Below are 27,965 nucleotides of genomic sequence, written 5' to 3' on the forward strand. Positions count from 1 at the left end.
TCTGCCCACATTATCAACGGGATCGGGCGGCCGTGTGTGGTGGATGATAAGAATAGCATAGAATAAGGCATAAGGCATCGCTACAAAATAGCGGCCCTGAACGAGTTCCGAGAAGGCAATCCACAAGTATATACCCAATTTATTGCTCTTCTCCATCTTCAGTGGCCTTTAACTTAGATTACGAATTCGTGGCCATTCTCTAGCCTATTGTGCAGGCAAACCAGTCAACGGGAGTTGTAACATTCTGCAACGAAACAGAAAATATCGTTTCCCTACAAAACAAGCGAGCCCTTACGAAGGATTAAGAACGATAGGAGACGTAACAAAGTTCCCAGAGATATGGACTGACCTGGGTCCAATGTATACAACGGACTGCAAGACGGTTGCCGTGGGAAATGCGTTCGCAATGTAATACCGACACTATAAGGGTAGTTTACACACGCAACCGTTGTGATCAGTAATATTTCACGAAGTCAAGGGTTCATTTGCATGTCGTGGCGGATGCATTCCACTTAGAAGGGAATGCGAAACGCGGCTGTTCAATACGGATTCTCGGTTGTCGCTATAGGACGCCAAACACCCCAAATCTTCGTCGCCAGTCAGATATGTGTCAGCTGCGAAAATTGGCTTACGCTTACAGTAAGCGCGGCTTTGCCACGACGTGACAGGAGAACCGAATGAAAGTTGCACGTCGCACCGAATCTGTACCGTAAATAGCAACCCTCCCGTCTTTGTACCAAACGTAGTGCTTGAACTTCTTTTGAATATAATGCATGAATTCTAACCATCACCAAATGCATCTAACCATATGAAAGACTTCAACAGTGAACATATTTTGCAGAGCCTTGAATATGCGCGTGCGCGTGTGTGTGCACGTGCGTGCGGATGTGCGATTTCATAGCAATGGTTAAAAACAAACAAAAATAAATAAAAGAGATCACCATACTAGTTCTACCGCGCTGTTCCTCCATGTATCCACGAGTGCTCTGCTTTCACACAATAAAGAAAATTCAGTTCAAGGGCTCTTAATGAAGCATGAACGGGGCCCGGTTTTGCAAGTAATGTTCTACAGACCCCGGAATATATGGGGGTTATTCGCGTTATTTTATATTGATACGGCGTTGCTAGCTCTTGCGCAGCGGCAAATGTAAAAATGTTTTGTGTGTGGTTGTTACCCACCAATATCGCCTCTCTTGCGCCTCCGTAGCTCCTGCGGAGAAGCGTAAAGTTAGTTTGTCATCTCTTTTGCCATCGAACTTGTGAGAATACTCATTTTCGTGTGAAAGAGAACTAGGCCAAAGGTGGCTTTTATCTTCACTTACGCGAAACGACAAATTTGCGCGCAATGCAATGTTATTACTACGCATAAGAAACGACGAAAGTTTACGAAAGATTATTGTACATCAGCAAGGAAAACTAAGCAACAGTATTCATTACTCGGTAATCCGGGTCTCCGTATACACTTTTGTCGAGACATGGGGCGCTAGAACTAAAGCTTTTCCCATCTCCGTTTCTGTTCCATTTCTGCCATTAGCCCTTCAAGATTGGTCAAACATTTGCGGACCATGCCCTCTTAGCCTGTCTGTCACACAACGTCACGAAAATAGCGAAAAATCACCAGCTGATATGACGTGTGCACGCTTATTACGCCCATTAGGGAAAAAAGATTAGGCAGAAAAAAATTATATTGCGAACGCATCTCCCACGGCGACCGTCTTGCAGTCCGTTGTATACATAGGACTCAGGTCAGTCCATATCTCTGGGAACTTTGTTACGTCTCCTTTCTAATTCTGCGCCTTTTTTTGTGATTAGCCCTCCGATATTGGTAAAAAAATTTGCTGGCTGCGCCCACTTCGCTTCTCTGTCACCCGATGTCACAAAACCGTCAAAACTCACCACGTAAAAGGGACACGTACGCACCATAGATGGAATACTATCTCTGGAGACTGCCCGTTCCCAATGGAATAGAGGATGGCTGCTTGCCCAAAGCTCTAGCACTGGTTACTCGGAGCTGCCGGCAAGAATGGCAGCTCCGAGTACAATATTTGCGTATGGTAAATAAAGTATTGCGTTCCAGTACAACGTTGTCGATCCCTTTCGGCAAGTACCACATCACTCTGCCTACTCTTCTTTGCTGAGGACCCGGAAAATTTAGCAAAATATTTAACTCCTCGTTGCACACAGTTCCAATTTTCGATCAGCCACGGCAAGCCAAGCAAGGAGAAGCTGACCAATCGCAGGCACCGATACCAGCCTCCCCATCCGTTTATCCACTTTCACTGTGCTAGATCTCGGACCCATCGAAACCCTCTCCAATTAGACGCCCTCCTCATCTCCTGCCAGCCAGTTAGATAAGAAAGATCTGTGAAGGCAGGCAATGCCATCCGCTTTTAAATCAAACAAAAATGACCTCTTATAAAGGAAGAGAACGTTTAATGGGACCGTTCAAACGACGCTGTGGGTCACCGCCCCATGCTTGCGTCGGTGTCCACGTAAATTTGACGTGAGGAGATTAGAACGAAATCAGAACAGAATAGCTTTTCGTTATGCGGCCCCTGTTGCCTCGGTGAAAACATCGAAACCATGATGGCTGTCCATAAACCATTGACGTGACGAGCTACGGGCGACAGCACATGTCTACGTATACGCCTGTGACGCACGGCCGACCCATTGACACGGTTTCGAAGCGTCCTTTCTTTTTTCGCCCGGGACGACGTGAAAGGCGCAGACAGCTGTCGCGGGTGACTTGGCAAGCAACCCGAGGGCTTCTTAGAGCTATACAAAGACCAGCGACGCACCCCGATTTTCCAGTCGGGCGTGCAATTTTGACTAAACAAAAATCTTAACGGGAGTCAGGAGCAGAGCGAGAAGGTTCAACGACTCGGCGTGATTAATGTCTCGGTTGGCCGGTGCACGAAGCGTGCATTCCTGTGATGCCATTTTCCCAAGCACTTCGGTAACAGCAGGGCAAGCCTCTTGTCTTTAGCAAACAGTGCGCTGCAATGCCGCTAAGGGGTTAGACGGGTGCGCTGAAACCTCGAAAGAATCCGGGAATAAGAGTGTTTTGCTGGGAGTAAACGTTAATGTTTTTCATAGTGTAGGTTTTGAAGGTTTAGCACCCCAAAAGGTTTTCTTTAGTTTGATGGAGTGTTTAATCGCAGCTATTTTCGTCGCTCCTTCATCTTCGCAACATGAGTGCGCTTTGTTACAGGTGACTCCTCTTGCTCTCTCCTATGGTACTACGGAGCCGGACAGCGTAGAGCGGTACGACAATATTATTGTGCCACAGTAGGCGTAATGTAGGGTGAATGAAGGCTTTCGGAAACCCGCGCGGTGGCTTGTAGCTCTTTGAAATAAATTGCACTGTCCTGCGCATTTCGAAAGCCAGCACTGAATTACTGATAAGCCAGAAATGTCTTCTAAAGCGTTGTTTCAGATGTTGGCGAGTGAATATGCGGGAAGCAGCTCACCTGTGAAACAGTGCTAGGATCGCCGAGTATCTTCTTTGTTGTCGAACTTGAAGGTGGTGTTTTGTTTGCCACTCGTATGCAGGGCCCCTACGCTTTGTCATATAGCGAGCCACTGTCCGGGAAAATCCACCCGCCTTCACGCAAATAAAGTTTGCGTTGGCGAAGCCAATGTAGTAAAACCTTAAGGGGGAGGGAGGGCAATTGTGCTGTGAGTTCATGTGTAACACTAATTGGCAACGACAGCGGCATCAGTCAATATGCCGGTATTGCACTGATTTCGTTATTGGTCCATGTACCTCGAAGCGCTATTTGATAGATGAATGTATGGGTGATAGTTTCGAGCCATTGAGTTCAGGAGGCGCTAGTTATCTGCGCTGATATCTTATTTCTTGCGTGTAGAGAATGTGACAGGGACAGTGGGAGGGAACCATTTTTGTTTAACATCTACATAAACGACATAGTTCTTATCCACCGAGAAGCAAAATTCATAAACTACGCAGACGATACGAGTGCTTTTTTATCAAACAACTCTTTTACAGGCCTCATTAGTGCAGCGAACAACCTACTAAGCCATCTCTCAAAATGGAGCCAGGACAACTTTTTAAAAGTAAACTCGAATAAAACACAAGCAGTCATCTTTAAAACAAGAGGTACATGTACTCCATTGACCCACAATATATTTTATAACTCTGAGAAAATAGAGGTTGTTGACACGGTAAAAGTACTTGGCGTATATTTCACCGACACATTGCAATGGGACGCTCACGTGGATTTTGTACTGCAGAAACTCAGCCGCGTAACAGGTTTACTACATCGAAATCGCTACCTTTTACCAATGTCAGTTAAATTGATCATTTATAATGCACTATTTGCCTCACATGTAAATTATTGCCATCTTGTATGGGGCACGACATCAGCTTCCAATCACTCTAAAATACTATTTATGCAAAAAAAGATAATACGCGCTATCGCAAATGTGCCATACAACTCACACACTGAGAATCTTTTTAGCAAGTACAACATAACAAAAAGTCATCATCTCTACAAACAAACCCTCCTACGCACCTATTACTTTCAGGTAAAAAATAGAAGCAACTTAATTACAAATATAGCAAACTTAAAAGAGAATGCACCTACATATGAGACGCGCAGCCATGAAAAATGGCTCATACCCTTCTCGAGGACAAATTACGGCCATCAAATGGTCGCAAATACCTTGCCACGGCTATTAAATTATTACCTAGAAGCCGGCATTGACATCCATGCCTTGACACCATCGGAGCTCATCTGTCTGGTGAAAACTACCATTTAAATCACCATGATTCCGTAAAACCATATGCATTCAATGAAAGAAATGTTTTTATTTTGATGCAACCCACTGTTCTTTATTTTTTTCATTTCTGAAAGTGTTCTTTGCCACCGTTCTGCCAATATGTAAAGGGGGCTAGGGACCACTCAAGCTGCCAATAAGCAGCTTTTACCTTGGCCCCCTCCATTTGCTTGTAAATGGGCACAAATAAAATGAAATGAAATGAAATGAAATGATATCTTATTTCTTGCGTGTAGAGAATGTGACAGGGACCGTGGGAGGGAACCACAGCAGCGCACTTGGACTTGCTTTCCTATTTGCATAGGCAACTGTGTCGTTGCATGTCGTTATTTGCATGGAAATGAATGTATGGCGTTGTATACGCATCCGCAACACTGTTTACAGTTGCGTAGCGTTGTACGTAAGGTATTTTGCTAAAAGGAACACCAAATTAGCATTACAGGTTTGATTAAAGCTCAGTTTTTTACATTAAGGCGTAAGCAGTAATCTTTTTTTTTTTTACGCACGAAGACTACTTAACGCGTTGCATCAAGTATTTTTTCTTACTTTGAAGTCGGTTTGAATGATAATTAGGTATGTCTCTTAGCAATGAACCTTGCTATATATGCTTGTATAGCGTAATATATGTCCTACAAAAGCAAGTCTTTCAAAGAGTAGCCTGAAGACAGGCGCGGTTTTGTTTACTTTGTTTCACAACAATTTATTCACTGCAGCAGAAGCAGCAGCGTCACCTTAACTAATCAGGAGCGTGGCAGCAGAAATACACGCAGTACTGTGTCCCGTTTTCCTTAGTGTCAGAGCCTCGCTGTCGGCTCATTGGTGAGTACAAGCTGGAGTTACAGAGCCCGCCCCGTGGACTCCGCTCCAGGTCCGGCGACATATCCATCTGCTCTCCACAGCGTACTACTGTCTAGCTCTACGTACCTTGTTACTCGAGATGCCAGTTCACTTAACACACGACAGACGCCATTGGGCTAAATTAAGCGCTTGTTGAACCGTGCCCTTTGGCTGCGTTCCCCCAAACTGAGCTCACGTGTTCTGTATCAGAGTACTCGTAAGCGCCCCAGCTGCTCGAATGCGTCGGCCGTCAAGGCGAGCGATGGAGAACGGGACTACAACGGCAAGGAACTGCAGGGTCACTAGAGATCTTCCGCGCTGATGACAAGTTAGGAGAGAGATAGGCCGGAAGGTCAGAGTGGAGAAGAGAAGCCGAGGGGACGGGGGAGGGAGGGGGGGGGGCAGAAAGGATCCGCACCGTTACCTTGCTCGAAATACTCCGCGCGCTCAACACAGATCGCCCTTGGCGACTAGACGCACGTTTCCGCAGTCTCCTCTCTGGGAATGCGAGGGAAGGGGGAAGTCTGCAATTTATAGCGGCGCGGTGCTGTTGACAAAGCAAAGGCGGTTAAGCGCTGTGCTTACGCGAGTTGCGTGCGCGAAAAAAGTGAGAAAAGGCACAGCACGATGACGATATGTTTCACCGTTTGCTTTCTTAAGTGTATCTCTCACGACAAACACAGAGAGACACACTCGTACACGCGCGCACGCGGTGACGGCCGACGACTACGGCGCGCTAGGACATGACGACGACACCGATAATGGCGCAACAACAGTGACGATGACAGCTGACGACGACAGCCAATGATAGCGTAATGACGGTGGCACGATGTTTCACACGGTCAAGGACCCAGAAGCGAAGCCACGGTTCAGACAGACATATAATTTCGGAATATTTTTGCTAAAAGGCACGATTACAATATTTGCTTTAAATGCTATCAAACATGGCTGAAGCACACTGTGAAGTACCTTGACAACTGTCGCTGTGAATAAAGGACAACACTTAGACAACCGCCCACATTGGGCAGGAAATATCATATTCTAGCCCGTGGCTTGTTCTTGAGGTTTCTAGAAGCCATCACTGAAATCGAAGGTGAAGACGGCGAAATATTCACGCATTCTGGTACACTATCCACTGACTCTGGAGTGACTATGGGGGCTTTCCAATGTGTACTTATAATTAATGCAGATAGATCTGCCCCCTTTATGGGAGCTTAGCGTTTACTTGGCTAATGCGTCGTAGATAATTTGTGCTAACAGAAGTGAAAAGCTGCTGTAGCACACAACTCTTAGGCACAAGCTGCGAAGTTAGTATTCCTGGTGCTTCAGGCTCCCATAAATCGACGTAAGGTATGCGTGGGTAAATCGTACGTAGGTAAATCTACGTTAGGTATACGTAAAGTCCACATGTTTCTTCCACCCGTTGATGCTCACTGCAGCTGGAGAATATTCGTCGTGGCCTAAGATCAGGAGGCACGTCTTCTTTGTAGAATAAATGTATTTACAGTATTCATATGTTATATACAGGAATGCAAATGGGAAGGACGTGAAGTCATCAGGTAGGGGCCAGCTTTCTTCGGCGACACTTCGCCTGGCGTCTGCTGCGGCCATCCTTCTACAACTATGAATTCATAACTTGTCGCGCTGCGCCAAATGCCGCTCGTGGGTCGTTTGAACATGTGAAAGGGAGCTCACGAAATTAGAAGAAGACGCGAGTCGTCAGCCATATATAAGAAGATTAACATTCGCAAAGGACCATCATGTTAAACTTATTATTTTAATGACTTCCCTCCACATCTCCAATTAATTTCTTTCTCCTTTCTACCCTATATTTCTGTGACTTGTGCATAAATGCCTCGATATGCCTTTCTCACATCTAATTATCTTCTTATGCTCTTGTGACGGCTGACTGGAGACCCTGATTAACAATATTTAGAGAAGAATAAAAATGTGTGGGACCACAAATGGCAGGCATTACCTAATCATGACCGACAGCTTGCTACAATCCGTGATAGAAAAGTCCACAATTATTGCTTTGTGCCGGTACTAACGTATCTGACAGAAACTTGGAAGTTGACAATGACGCTTTAGGAGAACTTAAGGACCGCGCAACGAGCGATGGAATGAGAAATGATAGGCTTAATGTTAAGGAGACAGGAAGAAAACGGCGTGGTTTAGAGAACAAACTGGTGTGGTAGTAGTTGTTGTTGTCCTGAGTGGCTGTGGTACATACTCACAGTGGAGGATTGGCCGTGAGTCGGGTCATTAAATTAGGTGTATAAAAAAGAAGGGATTTAACAATTTGAACGTTCAAGCTTAAAAAGTAAACTTCTTGTATGTGGGAAAAAAATAATAATCGGAAGAAAACCGTGTATAAAAAATCTAATAATAGATAATAAATAAAAGAAAGCTATGGTGGGGAGGGAGGACGATGCGTCTAAAATGGTAATCGATTGGTTTCAATTAGGTAATTCTGAATTGCCAGGCAAACATTTCTGTGACTGAACCCAATAATGGAGGCTCCAAAACATTGCATCACATTAGGCACCGATAAAGTTAGGCCAATGTTGCGAAGCAGGATTTCGAGCCGATATTCTGGTCGACATTAAGAAGAGGAAGAGTGGTTGGGCATACCATCTAATGCGTAGGATAGATAAACGGTGGTTCATTAACGTTACAGAAGGGGTGGCAAGGCAAGGGCAGCGCAGTTTATGGCGGCAGAGAACTAAGTGGTGTGATGAAACTGCGGAATTTGCAGGTTAAGATGGCCATAGTCCTGCTAAATAAAATTGAGTTGGTAGCGAGTGGTGTTGTCGTTCCTTTCATTTCTGTCATCCTCGTGCAAAGTTATGCTGGCCGAAGCCGTCGTAAGATGGAGTCAGCTGGTGGAAAACAGGAGCAATTGGAGATTTCCGGAAGAGGCCTTCGTGCTGCAGTAGACATCAATGGGCTGATGATGATGAAGACTGACTGCACTTTTACAGATTAATGTTTCTTAGTTATCAAATACGTTTTTTTTGTATTTTTCCACGCGCCTTTTCGGTTTGTTACTACGAGCTGTTTCTGGGCCTATCGCCCAAAGCGTGTTTGAGCCGTTTTCTTTACTCATCATCATCATTACCACCATCAACAAGGCGCGCGCGTCGAAAGGCACAGTTTCGCCGTCGCCGCATTCCACGCCTACGCGTGTTCCGTTGTTCTTGACCAAAAATCGCCCTGGACCTCTAAAGCTTACGGGGCCATGCTTTCAACAATAATACTCGTGTACGTACTCGCATGTCTATTTCATTTGCCTCTAATGAAAACTGGACACATCTGAGGTTGCTGCGCTTCTCTGATTCGTAGTCGTGGATATACCAATCAAACGTTAGAGGCAGTTACGTTGCTCTGACTACCACACGGGGAATCTTCACAGCATATTATTAAAATATAATTTCCTTGTCTAGCTCTGGGTGCCCGCGTGTTAACTTCTTTGCTTCTGTTTATTACGAGTTCCGACTTGACAAAACCCTACTCGCGTGCCAGAAGGATGTCGACTAAATAATCGCGGTGTCTAGTTGAGGTAGCGCTTGCGTGCCATTCTAAATTATCATGAATGTGTTTGTCGCGTTGGTATTATCAAAGCGCATTTGCTAGTTTTGCTTTAAAGCAATGAGTATATATGGCATCGTCGTTACAGATTACATTTCAAATTGTCAAGAAAGAATATTTCTGCAGTAGAAAGAAAACTCTGCATTTAGAAAAACGTGCACAGCTGACGTTTTACATCATACCAAGGTAACGTAAAGTGAGCCCTAAGTTTTGAGCAGCCGGGTTCTGACGTTGTTAGAGAATGTGCCTGTGCGTAATTTGTTTGACCCGATTTTTCTAAGGAATACACGGAGTGACGTAATTCGAACGTTACTGGTACCGGTTTATATTTTTTATGGATAGCGAGCTAATTAAGCTGTTCCGCGCGTTGGTGTGGCCTCCCAAGTAAAGAAGTAGCGCGTAACTTTTACTTAAAAAATGAACCGTGCTTCCAACTTTCAACCAATGACCCGTCGTTGCCTTCGCAGGTGCACGAGAAGGGGCTACCGTTCCGGCGGTGGAAAGATGGTGACACAAATTTCGCGTGCATCGTCCACGACTACGACCACCCTTCAAGGTTAGGTGTGGGTCAGGTGTTAGGTGTGTGGTTAGGTAAGGTGTGCGCGGATGCATAGTTAGGCTTCTCAGAGACGAGTTCTTTCAAGTCGAGAAGCCCTGAATGAAGAGACGGTTTCCAACGTTATCGCTTAGCTGCACGCGCGAATTTTGAAAGGGTATTTTATCTCTCGCGATGGCTGCGTTAAGTGTCTTTGATTAAAAGATCCAGGAGAACTAAAAGTGTGCATACGTGCACGTGAGCACGCACGCACGCACGCACTGACGTTCACCACTAGGGACGAATGCACAGGCGATCAGAGAACCGGAAACAATACACTGTTGTTCGCTTTGGGACTTTCACGTTTCAACTTATCCCGTTCGCTAAGACCGCTTTCACTGGCGTAGGGTATTCTCGGAGCAGTACGCGGGAAGCTTTCAAGCTCAACCCGTGCACGGGAAAGTGGCAGTCACCCATCGGGCTTTGCACACCCGGTCGTGGTCAAAGGCTGGAGAGAGCCAGGGCCGACCTGAACATGCACGGCTACGACGTCCCGTTCTCCCAGTACGAAGTGAAGGACAGGAATTCAGTCCGTGAGTGACTCGACGTCCTCCTACTCGATCTGAGCGTTTGCGCACATATATTTGTTACTCTGATTGCATATCTGCGCGCCAACTTCCTTGGGGGAGGCTGGTGAATGCCGTCCCTGTTCACCAGTCGTACCAGCTGGTAATACTTGTTGAAGATACATTTTAAAAATTAAATAATTGGTCTTCATTATTGCATTCCGATAGTGTTTATTCAAGCGTTATTACATTTTAATTGTTACAATGTAAACGTAACACTGAAGGAAGTCCGAAAGTAATATAGTTGCCAAGGGTATCTTCTGTTAGAACATGTGTAAAGTACAGACCGATGCGAATGGAAACTAAGGTTTAAAACTTTGACGTTGAAACAACAAATGCAAATAAGCATATTAGAAGCAGATAACCAAAACACCAGGTTATTTAAGATGACGCAGGAATGAGCAAGAATAATATCTACTGTGTATTAGGCATGTTTGTACAATCATTAAAATAATTAATCAGTAAAATAATGACTGCATAATATCGAGAGTGCACAAAGCAACACAGCAAGAATTTTATAGGCAAGTAATAATTTACGAACAACAGTTGCGAAGAACAGCGAGGCAGAATTTCACATTACTAAAGCAAAATGAAGTAACCTACGTTGTAAGTAAAACCTGCTTTAGAAGGCGCCGAAAACGGTATCGCGATGGGTATGATTTAGTGTTCGACAGCAGAGAATTCCGAAATGAAATTGCTGAAAAGAAAGCTGCCATATTAATGTAGCTTGTGTTTAATTTTGGCAGTAAGAGGTTGTTCTGAAAAACGCGTGTTATTCGTATTGTAATGTTGCACTGGGGTAAGCAGCCGCGTGGAAAATTCACCGTTACGGTTTCTAAACAATAAGAGACCGAACTGAACTTGGAATGTGAAGGTTAGAACTAGAGTCTCAAGACTACAGTAATGTAAAGGTGACAATGACAATGACAATGACAATGACAATGATGCTTATTTGCATCAGTAAATGACGCGAGGGGCATGCTGAAAAAGCTGCCCCTCGCGGCTCAACGTTTTAATTTTAGCGCGGAAACTGAATTGGTTAGGTACCAAGAGGCTAAATTTTGTTAGGCAATTCATTAGGCGAATAACAATGAGTCTGTAAATTACATTGCTAAAAAATAGGATGGTGATTATCGGGTGACAGAGAAAGTATTTTGTTTTCTCTTCTTAAATACAGGTTTTACTTTGCCTTGTTCGAGGCCCATTGGGAGAACGCCTGCGCGAAATGCAGTTTTACTAACATTAGAAAGAACAAAATATAACTAACGAGCGAAAATTTAAGAGGCACTTAGTTATCACTTCGTAGATGAATGCAGCAGCATTGAGGCCACGTCAGCAGAAGCACGGCGACGTCCGGTGGTGCCACTGGCGGAGTCACGTGACGCGAGCGGCACGTCAGCAGAAGCGATAAGGCGTGACCAACTTTGTTCGTCACAATGTGTGCACAACGCAAGGTCGTGGCTTCGACATCACCAAAGGTTGAGGGCCCGACTCCCACCAAAGGCCATGGGTTCGAGTGTCCTAATCAGCCATACCTTAATTAACGAATTGTTAAATAAAATTTTACAATTAAATATACCATAATTAACTTCGCCTTAATAAGCACCATCTGTTGTGGGTTAGATTGCCCTAATTAACTCTGTATTAATTAAGTGTACCTTAGTTAACTTTGCCTTAATTGCCACAAAGGTAGTGGGCTCGTACACTTTTCGGACCACCACCACCACCACCACCACCACCACCACCACCACAACAACAACAACAACAACAACAACAACAACAACAACAACAACAACAACAACAACAACAACAACAACAACAACAACAACAACAACAACAACAACAACAACAACAACAACAACAACAACAACAACAACAACAACAACAACAACAACAACAACAACAACAACAACAACAACAACAACGACGACGACAACAACAACAACAACAACAACAACAACAACAACAACAACCACAACAACAACAACAACAACAACAACAACAACAACAACACTCACTTGGCGGTCTGACAGCCACTTATGCTTTATCTTCGTGATGGGCACACAAGCTTATCTGATGCCACTTGGTGCTGTGGGGCCACCAGCCGGTGGTTATACTGCGACGAATCTGCAGGAAACCTGCGTAAGGCGACAGGATACAATCAGCGGAACGTAGAGTTGGCGCAACCTCAGGTGCCAAGTGGAAGCGCCGTGTTGTGGTGTTGTTGTCTGTGATTCCGCGAATGACCACGCAGCTGAAGCTTTGGTGCTTAGGTTAAGCACATTTGGGTACTGTGAAAAATGGGAAAGCGGAATTTGAGAAATAATGCGCTCAGTTGCACTTCTTTTGTTGCTGAATTCGCGTCAGTGAGCATTTGTCAGCTTCCAGGAGATGCTTAGAAAAACGCGCGTTTTCTGGCATGACGCATTCCACCTAACATTTTTTGCCTGGAGGTGACGCCATCTTTAAGCTGAGCTTCACCATGCTTTTGGCTAATTAGCTTGCCGATAAATTCAGACAACAGGTCTACGGGGAGCTTCGGAAATGACTGAAGGCATGTCGTTTCTGAGTTCTCAGAGGGACGTTCGATAGGAGAGCCGCGGAAAGAAGCAGCGACCCACACGTTTGGCTGGCCGTGCTCATACTAAAGCCTTTCCTGTCCATCATCCTCTCTGAGACGATGTCTATCGCAAGGGGTCCATGCGTTTTATACAGGCGTCGATGAATTCTAACAATTGCTCAGCGCGACATGTGCGTACCCGTCTTCTTTATGCACACGCTGGTGCGAAGCGCACAGTTACGCATGTGTGGTAGCTGGGGCTTCCGTCACCGTAACCGAGTCAATTTTTAAAGCTAACGTAACACCAGGGAAGCAATGTAAGCGAATAGCGGATTGCGAACGTTCGCTTTCGAGGACACGGAGGCCTCCCGGAGGCGTTCTTGCTCGCTCGACACGGCAACTTTGCCGCTCTAACTCTTCTTGGGTGAGGGCAAGTTTGGGTGTACATTCTATACAACTTATTTAAAGCATATTTCGAAATATAAGAAGACTTGTTTCTTAAATATATGAATAGTTAAAGGACTTACGAAGTGAATGGCTAGGTGAATGGTGGACGAATAAAGGAATAAAGGAAGGATGTGCTTGAAAGTGTGTATATCTTTGTTGCAGTGAAGATATTTAGGTAGCGTTTGTTGTTTCATTGCGCAATTCTGCCAACAACATCGTATCTCGTGACACACCAGTAGTGGTCGTATATGGTCCATACAAGCTGATTCATTATGCCCATGTTGTCTCAAGGGGCACTGTCTAGAAGACTCCTGCCACCGGAGCCCTCTTCAGCAGCGGCCAAAGAGGGAGAGGGCGATAGTGACGGCGGCGGGAGAGGTGTCGTCGGTGCTCCGGCATTCCTCTTTCTCTCTCTCTTTCTCTCTCTCTTTCTCTCTCTGAAAAATTACAAACAAGCAAAATCAAGCGCACACGGTACTTAAAGAAGCTATTCGCTTTAACATTGGGGATTTGCAATTATTACTTTGTTTTTGAACGTGCCTGTTGAAACATCTGCGCTACGAAACGCTCCCTCGCATTTCATTTGTTTTTGTTGCAGCACATTTGTGTGTGCGGTGGTGCACGCTTTACAGGTGAAATGTCGGGGGAGACGCGGAGGAGATTCCGCAATGCCGGTTCAATTGCAGAGACAGTTAAACTTTTACGAGTAGGATGTACCTGGACTGTGCGCAAGAATATCGACAGCGGAGTGCGCGTTGTACTAGCGGCGCATAATTGAACACAGTTAGACCCTCAGTTGACCTTTTATGGCCTGCTGCGCACGAACTTGAACGCGCTGTGTTTCACATACTGAGACACGGAAGACAACGTGATAACGAGAAACGGGTGAGCTCGTGTCCGTGTAGCCCGTCGTTTATTCTCACTGTTCGTTCTCTTACTCGTGCTGTTTAGCGGACAATCATGATCTCGATCTGGTGGGGAAGTGATAATGAAAATTCCGAGTGATCGCCAACAGTTCGTCGTAAGAAATGCTCAGGAATGCGACCTCACAATTTGAATCGGACGCTGTGATTTTTGGGCACATTCGATTCACGTACGCGCACTTTTCCTCAGTGAATCTGAAGGGCTAATTCTTTCGTTTTTCTTTGCGTGCCTTTCATTGTGTTTCGCAGTGAGGGTCCACCCTCTGGGAGCTATCCAGCCTAGCGTAAGTGGATCGGGTCTGCCCGGCAGGTTTCTGCTGCATGAACTGCACTTCCACGTTGGTGTCGACGACACCTATGGCTCTGAACACACCGTCGACGGCAAACCGTTCGCCATGGAGGTAGGGTGGACGTTTGTGAGGAGGTATTCTATGCTCTGGGGGTAATTGTACAGTGGCATATTCTTATTCAAATTCTAACGTTCGAAAAGTCGAAACTTCGAATACAGAGTAGAATACCAGATACTAATACGCATTCTAAAAGTAAAAAAAGAAAGAATTACTTCAAACCAATATACCAAGAAAAGAGGTAGTTATTTCATTCAACATAGGCAATGGTTAGTTCATCTGAGCACCTTACCAAGAGCAATAGGGTAGAAGTCACGATGGTTCGTGGGCGGTTAAGAAAGTGTGCTCGAGGCTGCTGGTAGACAATAATCGTGGACTAATTATTGTAGCAGACCAATTCTAATTAGCGTACTAATTTCTTACGCATGCCTATAATAGAAAATCAGGAGATCACGCTATCTCTATGGTGCACACTGTTGAAAACCAGGAAGCGGAGCCGAAGTAGAGAACGTCTTCTTTATTGGACGCTTGCAAAAACAACTAAAAGAATGCAGGTGCGCGCTCGGCTCCACACTCGTTTCTCACTTCGTCTTCTTCTCTTCGTTTCCGGAGCATAATATTCAACAGCTCCCGGCCGAACAATTTGCGTATGCTTGTTTCTTTTCAAGACGGAGCTTGTCCAGCAGATTCTAGGTGGTACCGCATCTGTGCCGGTCTCCGCAACGTGTTGCCACTAGAAGTGCGCACTTTGCATGAGCTAACTTTGCCGTCGGCAAAGCCGTCGGCACCATGAGCACTTTGTGTTCGTGGTGGAACCATTGCTGGCATGTCTTCCTGATGGGCGTAGGTGCCGCAGTGTAAGTCATCGCAGCCACCATTGCTGACGTGCTGCTGGTGCATGCGTCGGTGTTATGTGACTGGCGTGCCCTGGCCCCGGCCCAGACAGCATTCCTAGCCCTCCAGGGGTTAAAGGTGGTGGCTGCTGTGGTGAAGGTAATTCCTTTTCAAGGCCTGGCGAGCTGTTGCGGGCGGCCATGGCTTGAGGCTGTCGTGGAAGTGGCATTCGCTCCACCTGGACAATGGGGCCCAGCGTGTGGTTGTTGCGCTTTAGTCTTTTCACCCCACTGCTGTGCCTCCCTGACAGTGCGGACCCAGATGAAGCCTTTGCTGTTGACGACGGGCGCCCGGTAGGCCCGCTCGAGTGTCGCAGGGCGGAAGACGATAACGTTGAAGACGACGATGAGGACGACGATGACAAGGAGCTGTGCCCCAACGACTTCCCTCCACCCGCCGGTTGGAGCACGGACGTGTCAGCAGTGTTGTCCCTCCTACCAAAGGTGTCGGTGCTCCCATGCCGCTGCTCCAAGTGATTTCGCAGAGCGTGTGGTTTTGTGACTTGGTTACATATTTCACACACAACTAAATAGAAATCATCCCACGCTAGACAAAATCCGAAAAGTCCTGTATCCACTTTTCTTAATTTCATGGCATCGCTTTCTCTTTTCGCTGTCTCTGCCTCTGTATCGGTTTCTTCGTTTTGTGGACTCTTGAGGCAGATAGTTTCGGTCCAAGAATTCCATGACTGTCCTTGAGTAGCCGGCACACTATTGGTGGCCTCCAGTCTGTGAAGATCTTTCAATAGTTTGGCTGTAGAAGGGTATTTGTCTTTTACTAGTTGGAAGCGGTGTCGCAGATTTGCAGCAAGGAGAAAGGGACTGCTGCAGGCACCAAAAGAAACCCTTGTGATGCGCAGTTCGTTAATATTCGAAGATCCTTCTTCAAACCAGAAGTAACGAAACGCGTCTCGGTCTTGTTCAGCCAGCGATATTTGAAGAAACGCTTTTTCGATATCGGCGGAAATTATAATCTTGAAGCTGCGAAACTTCAGCCGTAAGTCGATGATGTTGGGGTTCAAATTCGGTCCTGTCCACAAGACATCGTTGAGTGAAGGTGACTCCGGAGCATGAGAAGAGGCGTCGGATACCACCCGTACTTCAGTTGTAGTTCTGTCGCGTCGCACTACTTCTCGGTGCGGCATATAGTACGTGATATGTTCACTCGTACTGTCCATTGTGACCTTCTCATCGTAGTCTTTGTTATAGTAGCTCCTAAAGGCAGTGTCATATTCCTTCTGAAACTCTGGTTCTCGATGTAGCGTTCTCTGCAAGGACTCCAGCCTCTTTAACGTGATATCCCGGTTATTTTTAGGCTGGGAACAATTGCAGCGCCACGGCAGTTCAACTTTATCGCGACCATTGTTTCTAACAGTTGTTTCCACGAAGTTCTTCAGGACGTGTTCGTCATCTTTCGAAAGTCTGTCTTCGTTAGTCAGCCTCAGATGTTCTATTTCCCAGGAAGACCTCAGTTGCTGGGAAACATTGTCTTCCGTTAGGCATATGTTGAAATTCCTTACGGTTTCCTGCTTGTAGAACTTAGGTGGACTTCTGGTATCTCCATGAAGTGTCCATCCTATGACAGTTTCTATGGCGGTCAAGGAGTCGTCTAGTCGATGAATTCTTCCGCTGACAAGCAGCCAGTAATAGTCGGCACCTACAAGGATACTTATTCCAGGCTCAGGCGATACGTGAACTGTGTTGACGTCAGCCAAACGTAAGTTCTTGCTTTCCAACTTTGCAAGTACATTTGTCTCTGTTAATGCTGACAAGTCATTGCATATTTCGGGAACTTCGATAGCCTCTACTTCAAGTGAGTTTGAGTCGTACTGGCTATGCAGCGTGACTCGTACTCTCCTATAATATTTCCGCGGTGCTGAAACGTTCCCAAATCCTGAGATGGTGAGCTGCTCTTCGGCTAACACAGTGGCTTTCAGCTTCCTAGACAGTTCTTCTGTGATGAAGCTACGCTGACTGCCACCATCAATCAACATTCTTACAAAGCATCTGCTTCCAGTGCCCACAGCCCAAACTTGGGCGGTCTGCAGAAGAACTGTGCACTTTGGCGAATCTGTTGACGAACTGGAAACAGTTGTCTGTGTTTCCGTATTCTTCTGCTTCCATTTCGGGTCACACATTGTGGTGATATGTCGCCCCTTGCATTTCGCACAGCTTAGTCTCTTCCAGTTTCGGCATTTCTTAGCTTTGTGAGATTGTCTAGCGCAGCGGAAACAGCATCCTAATTTCCGTAGTTTCTGCTTTTTCTCGTCTAATGTTAGTTCCGTTGTGCAGACATCCACCGAGTGATTTTTGTCCCCGCATAATATACAACTCTCTGGAGTCAGTTTCACGGTTAGCATAGATGCAGAACCTTGGAAATGCTCATTAGATCGTTTTGCTGTTGCGGCTTGTTCTCTCTTGTCAGAAGTCATCATTATAGTCTGTTCCCGGCTTCTTACTTCAAGGCTCAAGAAGTCTAGAAGAACAGACATTTCATTTAGCCTGTCACTAGTAACGCCTGTATTTGTCGACGACAAGATGCGCTGATTAAAACGAAGTACCATTTCTTGCGGAAGATTTTGTATTATAGCAGTTTTCAGAAGCACTCCATATTCTTTTTCGTCGACGCCAAGGTTATGTAGGGATCTCACGCGAGTCTGTACTTCTTCATGCAACCTTTGAAGCCCTTCGAAATCTTCGCAAGAACGAACTTTACGTAGGTTTAGAAGGCGACGCATGTGGTCGTTAACAATCAGTGACTTCTGACCGAATCTTTCTTTGAGAAGTTCTATAGCTGTGCTATAGCTCTCGTTAGTTGTCGACAGGCCGCTGATGACACCTTCCGCTTTACCCATCAAGTAGTTCCGAAGATATTTCAATTTGTCTACATCTGTAATATATCTGTTCTGGTGAATAGTAGACTCAAATTGATCCCAGAATTCTGGCCATTTAATGGGGTCTCCATAAAACTTCGGCACATCGAGCTTCGGTAGCTTAACGTGTGCGCGTGCTTGACGAAAGTCATCGTGAGATTCGTGCGTAGTCGTTGTTTGCTGTTCGGATAAAATGCGTTCAGCGCGGGATTTCGCGAGGACGATAGATTCTTGATACTCTCCGACGCTTTGAAGCTCATCCTCAAGGTTATCATCCGTAACATGCTCTTCTACTTGGTTATCAAGGTCCGTAAGCATAGTTTCCTTTATCTTCAATAGGTTAAGATGGTTGGTCAGCTCACCATATGGCTTTGGTTCCGTCTGCATAAGAGTTGTCATCTCGTTGATGATACTGGTGACCGCCGCTCGAACGGTAGCACGCTTCCGTCGTAGTCTTTCCATGTCGTCACGTCGGGAATGGTAGGCCTCGTGATGACGTGGATCGTTCTTCGATTCTGTCGCAGCGTCGTCGCGTTGATCGCGTCGGTCGGTCGTCCTCTTCAGGTAGCTCGCTTCATCGTTAGGGGTCTTCAACTGTAGGTCTGATATCCTGGTCACGGCACCATATGTTGAAAACCAGGAAGCGGAGCCGAAGTAGAGAACGTCTTCTTTATTGGACGCTTGCAAAAACAACTAAAAGAATGCAGGTGCGCGCTCGGCTCCACACTCGTTTCTCACTTCGTCTTCTTCTCTTCGTTTCCGGAGCATAATATTCAACACGCACCAAACAGCCAGACCACCCAGAGCAACCGTCAATACCACCTGCCCTCTTTGATGCATCTCTATATGCCAACTGGACTCCGTCGAAGAGAGGCGACTCTGCTTTATCGCTTATGGCTGGGGGTGGCTTTCACTAAATCTTACTCCTTCCGCATTGGAATGGCCGACAACGATCTCTGTAATGCCTGTCTTTGCGAGGAGACGCTGGAACATGTTCTGTGCGACTGTCCTGAATATAATGTTCAGCGACAGTCCCTGGCATCTGTTCTAGCGCGCCTTGAGAGTAAACCATTGTCCCTCGACACGATTTTCACATGCCGCCGACAGAAGATATCGCAGGTGAAGGCGACAAAGGGACTACTTCGGTTTTTGAAAGAGACGGGATTGGACAAGCGGCTGTGAGAGTGATGTCGCGTACCATGCCAGATTGATGGACTCCAACGGATGATGTGTGTGTGCTGTGCTATGTGCTCTCACTCCCTCTCCCCCTTCCCCATCTTTAATCTCGCCCATCCCTCTCCCATGTGTAGGGTAGCAAACCGGTTAAGCCAAACTGGTTAACCTCCCTACCTTTCCTTCTCCACTTTTTCCTTCCTTCCTTCCTTCCTTCCTAACATAAGGAAGGCTGATTTGTCGAATCAAAGGCTTCTTCATTTGTTCTCCATTTAGGCGCCATTTGTGCTTTATTTGTGCTCCTATTTGTACCTAATTTGTACACCATTTTTACTGCCTTTGTGGTAAATACGTTCTCTTTCCTCTTCTTTTTTCTTTTTTTGCAGGCCCACTTTCTCCACTACAACGACCAGTTCAGGAGCTTCGAAGAAGCCGTGATGGAGAAGGACGGCCTGGCCGTGATTTCAGTTCTCTTCAAGGTGGGCGCGTCCGCACAAATGCCCATTCGCGTTTATAAGACGTCCACAAAAACAAAGCATGTTTATGAGGTGGAAGCGTTGCCGGAGGGTAGTTTTGCTTTACTGACTATTTATATCCAACTAACAGTGCCAAAATTGGCTATATACGGGGAGTAAAAGGGCATTGCGCTCTGAAAAAAAATTCCTCACACATTTCCGGAATAAACGAAGTAATTGCCGATTTGAAGCGATTAAACGGCAGCAACTTGCGCTGCGTTATCTCACTACCTCATATCTTCAGCCAGCCCACCACAGACCTTAACTATGTCGTTAGCGACACCCACATGCCACCATCAGGGATGACGCTTGCTTTCTGTCGACGTAGCGTAATTAGGGCTTCCATGAGGAGCAAAGATCCGTACCACGGTCACGATGGTCATGTCATTCAGGGCACAATTCTGTGCAAATGCTAATCGCTTCCATACCGAGGCGGACGAACGAGCGATAATTACACGCACCTACAACACTTGCCGCGACTATCCTTATTTTCTTCATCATAATCTAAATAGTGATGATCATCATTGTCAGCCTGGCTACGCCCACTGCAGGGCACAGGCCTTTCCCATACTTTTCCAACTACCCCGGTCATGCGCTAATTGTGGCCATGTTGTCCCTGCAAACTTCTTAATCTCATCCGCCAACCTAACTTTCTGCCGCCCCCTGCTAAGCTTCCCTTCTCTTGGAATCCAGTCCGTAACCCTTAATCACCATCGGTAATCTTCCCTCCTCATTACATGTCCGGCCATGCCCATTTCTTTTTCTTGATTTCAACTAAGATGTCACAAACTCGCGTTTGTTCCCTCACTCAATCTGCTCTTTTCTTATCCCTCAACGTTACACCCATCATTCTTCATTCCATGGCTCGTTGCATCGTCCTCAATTTAGGTAGAACCCTTTTCGTAAGCCTCCAAGTTTCTGCCCCGTAGGTGTAGTACTGGTAAGACCCAGCAGTTATACACTTTTCTCGTGAGGGATAATGACTACCTGCTATCATGATCCGAGAATGCCTGCCAAACGCACCCCAGCCCATTCTTATTCTTCTGATTATTTCAATCTCATGATCCGGATCCGCGGCTACTACCTGCCCTAAGTAGATCTATTCCCTTATCACTTCCAGTGCCTTGCTACCTATCGTAAACTGCTGTTCAGGGGATCACTGGGGATCACACTCAGTCCCCAGTGATGATCAGGACGAGCAATTTTCTCTGAAGTGATACAGAATTCCTTGCTGGCAGAAATCACTTGACATAAAACGTCACTGTGCGCCTAATTCTCGCCTCGAGGACGGTCCACGACTTCAAGGCGCGGAAGCTTTCCTTGACCTGTTTAGGCGCTACGCCAAAATGTGATCAAACAATCGGAGCTCGTGAAAAGTCACAACAGACAAGCTAGCAACGCTATCGTCACTTGGGCTGGCCAACGGAAACTGATGCTGCCGCCGGAGAAAGCGCGTGGTCTTCATTTTAGTTTGCGGACTCCCTGCGAAGCGAATTGTCGCAAAACTTAGGCATACATTATTGCAACACTACGAGGGCGTGCTCCACCAACGTTTACTCCATCAATGCTTACTCGTTTGCAAGGCGGGCTGATAAGATACGTTTCAACGCTGCAGCTGTCCGACCACAGATGCCCGGAATCCCTGGAAGCCATTATGTCCGCGATGGAGTCACCCGGGAGTAGCAAGGTACGACTAAATCTTTGCAGTACTATAAAGCTCCACGCTCTCAATACTATAAAATTGTGCTTGCCCGACTTCTACAAAAGTGGCTGTGGCACACACACACACACACACACACACACACACACACACACACACACACACACACACACACACACACACACACACACACATACACACACACACACACACACACACACACACACACACACACACACACACACACACGCACGCACACACGCACGCACGCACGCACGCACGCACGCACACACACACACGCACGCACACACACACACGCACGCACGCATGCACGCACGCACACACGCACACGCACACACACACGCGCGCGCGCGCGCAGAGAGAGAGAGAGAGAGAGAGAGAAATATACAGGATTTACAATATCAAACATTCTGAACCACTATTGGGAACTTTGTTTTTGTACGCCTCCGTTGTTTGTAGTCTCCCGACTTTTCTGCCAAAGTTTCCATCTCTCTTCCTAATCGCAATTGCGGGCACGTTTGCTTCAAGGAGGCCATAGGAGCCGGAACCAACCACTAGGCCGATATCTTCACATTCTAATAAAACATGTTTATTGTTTCTCTAGCTTTACCTCAGCAAGCACATGCTTCTTCTTCCTTAGTGCACCTTACTCTATAATTAAGCGTTCTAAGGCATTCTGATCTCCCTTAGAAAAGTAAGCAGCTTCCCTTTTAGTTATCATAAATTGTGTCTTTCTTGGTTTCGTTTTCGCCTCTTAGGTAGTTAGTCATAGCAGGTTTGTTTTCCATTGCCGCCACCCATGAGATTTTCTCAGCCCCTCTGACATTCTTTTTGACGTTCTTTGTTGCCATGTTACTTATTCTACCAGTTGCGTACTTGCTGCTACTAAGCTACCTAATTCTTTTCCTCCACTGTGAGTCAACGTTTCTCCTGCACAAATATCTGAACATTCTCTCTACCCATTTCGAACTTGTAACGGCGCGCCATCTACCTGAAAATAACTGAAGGAAAACGCCAGAGTTTAGCCTAAAAGAGGCGAGGTGACGGCACTTGTCCATTAGTTGCCCGCGGGAGGCACGTTTCAAGCGAATTCTGTAGAAGCGTTTACCGTTTACCTTTTACTGCTAAAGCGTTTGACTAACTGTCAACATTACATATATAATCATGGCTACATAGCGGGAGGTCGTGCTCCGTGAGAATTGCCGTTTTCGATAAACATGTTTTGGGTGCTCCTATTTGTGTGTTATCCGAAACTTTGCCAATTAATGTACAACATGGAGTTGGTTGTGGGAAATCTGAAATTGCAGTTACGGGATTGCTGTAACGAATTCGCCCAAATAGGAAATTCTGACGTGAAAGTAGCTTCGCCGCTTCGGCACGCTGCTGAAGATAAACGAATTATAATTGTAAGTTTCTTGTTCCGTGCGAATTGAAGAGTGTAATTTTTCATAGGATTACCAAAGAAAAATCACTGTGGGCTGCACAGAAAAGAAATGAACGCATGAATCTTTATTTATTTCAGAGAGTATTGGCCATGCAGGAGGTGAATCGCAGATGGTGTTATGGTTGGGGTCGAGCATGAAATAGATGGTAGCTGGCCCATGCCATCGTCCAACTTATCCACGCCGGGGACGTTGTTGAAGGGAGAGACTTGTTCTCATCGAGAACGGGGAATATGGGATTTATTTACAGTATCTACATGAGAACGTTACAGTACTTCAGTCTAACATGACTGAAAGAGGAATGCACACTGAGGAGCCGCCAACGGCTCCTTAAATACACTCTGTCCTCCCAAATCCGCATAGGTGAGGGAAAACGGCAGTTCGCCGACCAATTAGGAGCGTCCAAAGTCATCGTAGCCGATTCGCCTTTGAGGGTGACGGTTTACGCACTCACTGCTGCACAGGTTGCGCTGACCACACCAAGGTGAGAGGTTCTCGCAGACACGGTGCTTGACTCCGCAGACAATGGCCGTTTGTCTGTCCATGACTTCTGAGCCCCATGAGACGACCGCAAGACATCTTCTCCCAGGATTTCCACCGCTTCAAAGAAGCCGTGACGGCGACGGTGAATCCACTAACAATACTTGGTCCGCCGACCGCGTTTAGTCATAGCATCGCCGAGGGGGTGTTGATGCGGCACATCGTCGTCCCTACAAAGCGAGTCGTCGTAACACGTGGGGAGGGGTTCCAAGGTCGCTTCTGGGAAGCTCACCACCCCCGCAGCAGAAGCTGGCTGGGAAAATTTTGTTGGTCGGTACCCTTGCAGGCCGTTCGTAACAGTGGATAGCTACGACACTAGATTCTCAGGTTGTCTCCGCGCTGAAAATATTTGCACAACAGTTAGGTACGCAGGCAGGCGCGATTAGAAGCATGCAGTCGTGTAACAGAAGGGAGCACAGGATAAGACCTGAAGGTTTGCGTTCACATTAACAGATCAAAACATCCAAAGCCTAAACACTATATACTGGTGACACGTGTTCCAGATTTGTTTAACATGGCTAGCATCATAAACTGTAAATTCTGTTTCACACAGTTCATTCATTTTTGGAAAAATTGCGTATTCCTCTGCACATTTTCACAGAACTGCAGGTGTCTTGCTGTTTGTTTATTTAAACTTCTGCGCGACCGACTCTGTTAGGCAGATGAAGTTCTTCAGCACCTAAATGTATTCGCGATCTCGAACCTTGGTCATAGCGTACATTCTGGCCTACTTGTCAACGCAGGTTGCCCCGCTCGTGTTGAGCCAGATGCTTCCCGGCATTCCTCCGACGTCGTACTACCTCTACTCCGGATCCTTGACGATGCCTCCTTGGTCCGAGAATGTTACTTGGGTGGTCTGCACGCAAACTCTGGAGGTCACCTCAGCCGCAGTATGCTATCCCTTGCGTTCTCAAACGCACATCGGCCTAGTGTGATTTCTATCTATCTATCTATCTATCTATCTATCTATCTATCTATCTATCTATCTATCTATCTATCTATCTATCTATCTATCTATCTATCTATCTATCTATCTATCTATCTATCTATCTATCTATCTATCTATCTATCTATCTATCTATCTATCTATCTATCTATCTATCTATCTATCTATCTATCTATCTATCTATCTATCTATCTATCTATCTATCTATCTATCTATCTATCTATCTATCTATCTATCTATCTATCTATCTATCTATCTATCTATCTATCTATCTATCTATCTATCTATCTATCTATCTATCTATCTATCTATCTATCTATCTATCTATCTATCTATCTATCTATCTATCTATCTATCTATCTATCTATCTATCTATCTATCTATCTATCTATCCGTCTGTCTGTCTGTCTGTCTATCCGTCTGTCTGTCTGTCTGTCTGTCTGTCTGTCTGTCTGTCTGTCTGTCTGTCTGTCTGTCTGTCTGTTCAGATACGTCGCGCATCCTGTATATATCTGAAGCGAAGCTATGATGAAGCAATTCATTAAATGTTATAAAGCACTTCATCTGCAGCATAGCGATTATATGCATCGCCAGGAAGCCACCAAGGCATGGAAACCGACCAACCGGATCCACATGATCGCTTTTTATACTTATCTTCAGGATCGGCCCACTTTTCACCCCGGAATTTTCGGGATCAGGCCAGTTTATAGTTGCGCTATCTCAGCGGAGCAGGTTATCGGGGAACCGGAGCCTGGAGAACACATCTTGGACTCCCTCGTGGACTATCTCCTTCAAGAACGGGGGGCTCCTCTACATTCAGTTACACCTCTTCTGTAGAACCCAGCCCCTTTCCCTTCCTCACCCGATGGTAACTAGCAAGACGGGAGATTGTACCTATGTATATGAAATTATTTGGTGGGCGAATATCAACTCTGGCGAATGCGAATCGAATATGAATAGTAAGGTGCAGAAAATCCAATTGAATATCGAACAATCAAACGCAGACGCCTATATCTACAGCAGGAATATTTATTTCGGTATAATTATGCACCACGCCTGTGTTGACCAATGCAAAAAAGAAAAAAAGAAAAACCACAACCATAACCTAACTATCTGGCTAGAAGGATCCGTTCCTAACACAAGATCACTAATCATCATTTGAAAAAAAAAGCGCATTTAGCCTCCCAGCAACTTCGGAACTTGGTTACAAACAAATTTACTAAGAAAGAATCGTTGCTGTATGACTTCCTTCCCAAAAAAAGCAGAATAAAGGGTTGCCGTAAAAAAAAAAAGATAACTTGTGGAAAGAGGAATGGAAAAAAAGAACAAAAAAAGAAGAACCGCTGTAGGCACATATAAAAAGTGCTCATTGCAAGGAGAACATGACGGGTTTTAGCGTAAAAAGATAAAATTGCTACATGACTAGACTGCTAAAGAAAAGAAAGCCAGGTTACAAGCGAAAATCCCAGCTCGTCACTTAGGCTTCCGCCGTGAAACCAAAAAGGAAAGCTTCAACTACCCATTCAGCTCTTGCGTCCCTGCGAAAGCTTTTGTCGTTGTCTCACTTCTGATAGTTTGCGATACCTTACGATACGCAGAGCAGTAACCAGATTGAAATTCGGTTGTTGCGAAATACTTGGTTAGCGAATATTCAAAATGACCGAAAAGTTCTTTTTCGATTACGAATGTGAACAGACAGTAGCACTCGATTCGTATTTCAAACTACGACTTCAAATATAATTTTTGCCACGAGACTGATCCCTCAGGACCTAAATAAAGATCTTCATACCATACCATACCACCACCACTTTGTGTGGTCTGTGTGATTCGCCTAGAAGTTTTTGCGATGAAAAAAAAAGGACGAATGAATGAATCAAAACATATTCTTCATGCAGGGTCGGCTGCAGGGGTGACTTTATCTTGAAGGGAAATGACACGCACTTTTCCTTCTCATCCTTCTAGTGCTCTTATCTAAAAATCCTACAACCGCTCCTACTCTACCTCTAATGTGGCATATTAATCACCGCTTGACTGTATTTCACAGCGCTTGAATAATGTTTCTAACAATTCCTGCGATAAAAAATTTACTACGAGATTCTTTCGCTAACTGTTCGACTACAGTGGTGTGGAAATGTATCTTTCTGGCGGCTGCTCACAACTCGCGTTGCTTAGAAGCGTTATGGAAAACCGTTGTCTGTTCAGGCTGAGAAACAACGATGTCTCACACGGTGCATTCGAAAAAAAGAACTTCGAGGGGAGCCGCGCATATGTACGTGAAATTTGAACTTGTTCTGTGGTAGCTTTCACGTATATAGTTCTTCTTGCTCGTTTTTGAGCCGGGACAGCTACGGCAATCTGCAACCGCCGAAAAGCGCGCGCGTTGTGCAGGCAACAACCGCTACAGTGTTACCACGGTTGAGTGAGTTGTCACGTTGTTAGAGCCATGCTGCAGTGTTGCGCTGCTTTTTTGCTAAAAAAGACATGCCTATTTTCAGTGGAAATGCTGGAGATATGATAGCCAATGTGTCTAACCGAAAAGGCTAGAGCGATGAGCAGGGCGAAAGTTGCCTGTTCGATGCTTCATTGAATTTTCAAACCCTTTGCGGTTTCGGTTATCGTTTCAATGTTTGTTTAACGTTCAGCGGGTACGCCTGTTCCCGCGCAAAGGTGAAGCACTCGTGTCACGTGCCTCTAATTGACTTGTTCTTCGTGCAGCTTGCAAGGTTCCGCAAGAATGCCTCCGGGAAGTGCAAGGGCAACATCCGGCCAACACAACCGCTCGGCGAGCGGAAAGTGATCCTGTGCGCCTGATCTGGGAGCGCGAGGCGTACGCAAATCCTGCTCGCGTTCCCTTCATATTTAAAATTAAAACAAACTTTTAGCGATATCTTCAACCTCTTCGTGTCTCTCTTTTGGGAGCGACACGGCGGCGTTTTTACAGCGAAGCTGTATATGGCTAGCGATTCGTCCGTCCGTCCGTCTGTCCGTCTGTCGGTCACCTGCACAACGAAAACTCATCCAGCGCCACCCCATGCGCATGCGCGAAAAAATAAAAGAGAGAGAGAGAGAGAGAGAAAGAGGCGCGCGACTAGCGTCTCTCTCTCTCTCTCTATCACAAGCCCTGCTTACTCGGATCCATGACGCTACGCTACCTGGCCCGAAATTTCCATCGGCAAAGCTGGCGTGATGAAAGCGGTGACGTCAAAATCACTGTTGCTTACTCGGGAGTATCCCCA

At 45.9% G+C, this 27,965-nt stretch overlaps 1 protein-coding gene across 2 annotated transcripts; it reads left to right on the forward strand.

Moving 5' to 3' along the window:
- Positions 1 to 8,770: 8,770 nt before the first annotated feature.
- LOC135904706 (carbonic anhydrase 1-like) lies at positions 8,771 to 27,617 on the forward strand. 2 transcript variants are annotated; one of them, XR_011511861.1, is made up of 8 exons: positions 8,771 to 8,901; positions 9,696 to 9,784; positions 10,171 to 10,356; positions 14,569 to 14,720; positions 19,992 to 20,084; positions 21,736 to 21,807; positions 23,708 to 23,868; positions 24,527 to 24,666. XR_011511861.1 is itself a non-coding variant. In XM_065435642.1 (8 exons), the coding sequence occupies exons 1-8, from the start codon at positions 8,879 to 8,881 to the stop codon at positions 27,538 to 27,540; spliced, it is 858 nt and encodes a 285-aa protein (XP_065291714.1). In that variant the 5' UTR covers positions 8,771 to 8,878; the 3' UTR covers positions 27,541 to 27,617. The 2 variants fall into 2 exon arrangements, 1 of the variants encoding a protein (XP_065291714.1); XM_065435642.1 differs by lacking the exon at positions 23,708 to 23,868 and adding an exon at positions 27,445 to 27,617 and having other exon boundaries at positions 24,527 to 24,673.
- Positions 27,618 to 27,965: the final 348 nt, after the last annotated feature.

This window comes from Dermacentor albipictus, chromosome 2 (assembly GCF_038994185.2).
Source record: "Dermacentor albipictus isolate Rhodes 1998 colony chromosome 2, USDA_Dalb.pri_finalv2, whole genome shotgun sequence".
NCBI classification, from domain to species: Eukaryota; Metazoa; Arthropoda; class Arachnida; order Ixodida; family Ixodidae; genus Dermacentor; species Dermacentor albipictus.

Bases quoted from the DNA above. Each gene is read 5' to 3' on its own strand.
- LOC135904706 (XM_065435642.1), top strand. From the start codon at position 8,879: ATGCTTTCAACAATAATACTCGT. The intron at 8,902-9,695 runs GTACGTACTCGC...TTGCCTTCGCAG, and splicing joins CTTTCAACAATAATACTCGT to GTGCACGAGAAGGGGCTACC. The intron at 9,785-10,170 runs GTTAGGTGTGGG...TCACTGGCGTAG, and splicing joins GACTACGACCACCCTTCAAG to GGTATTCTCGGAGCAGTACG.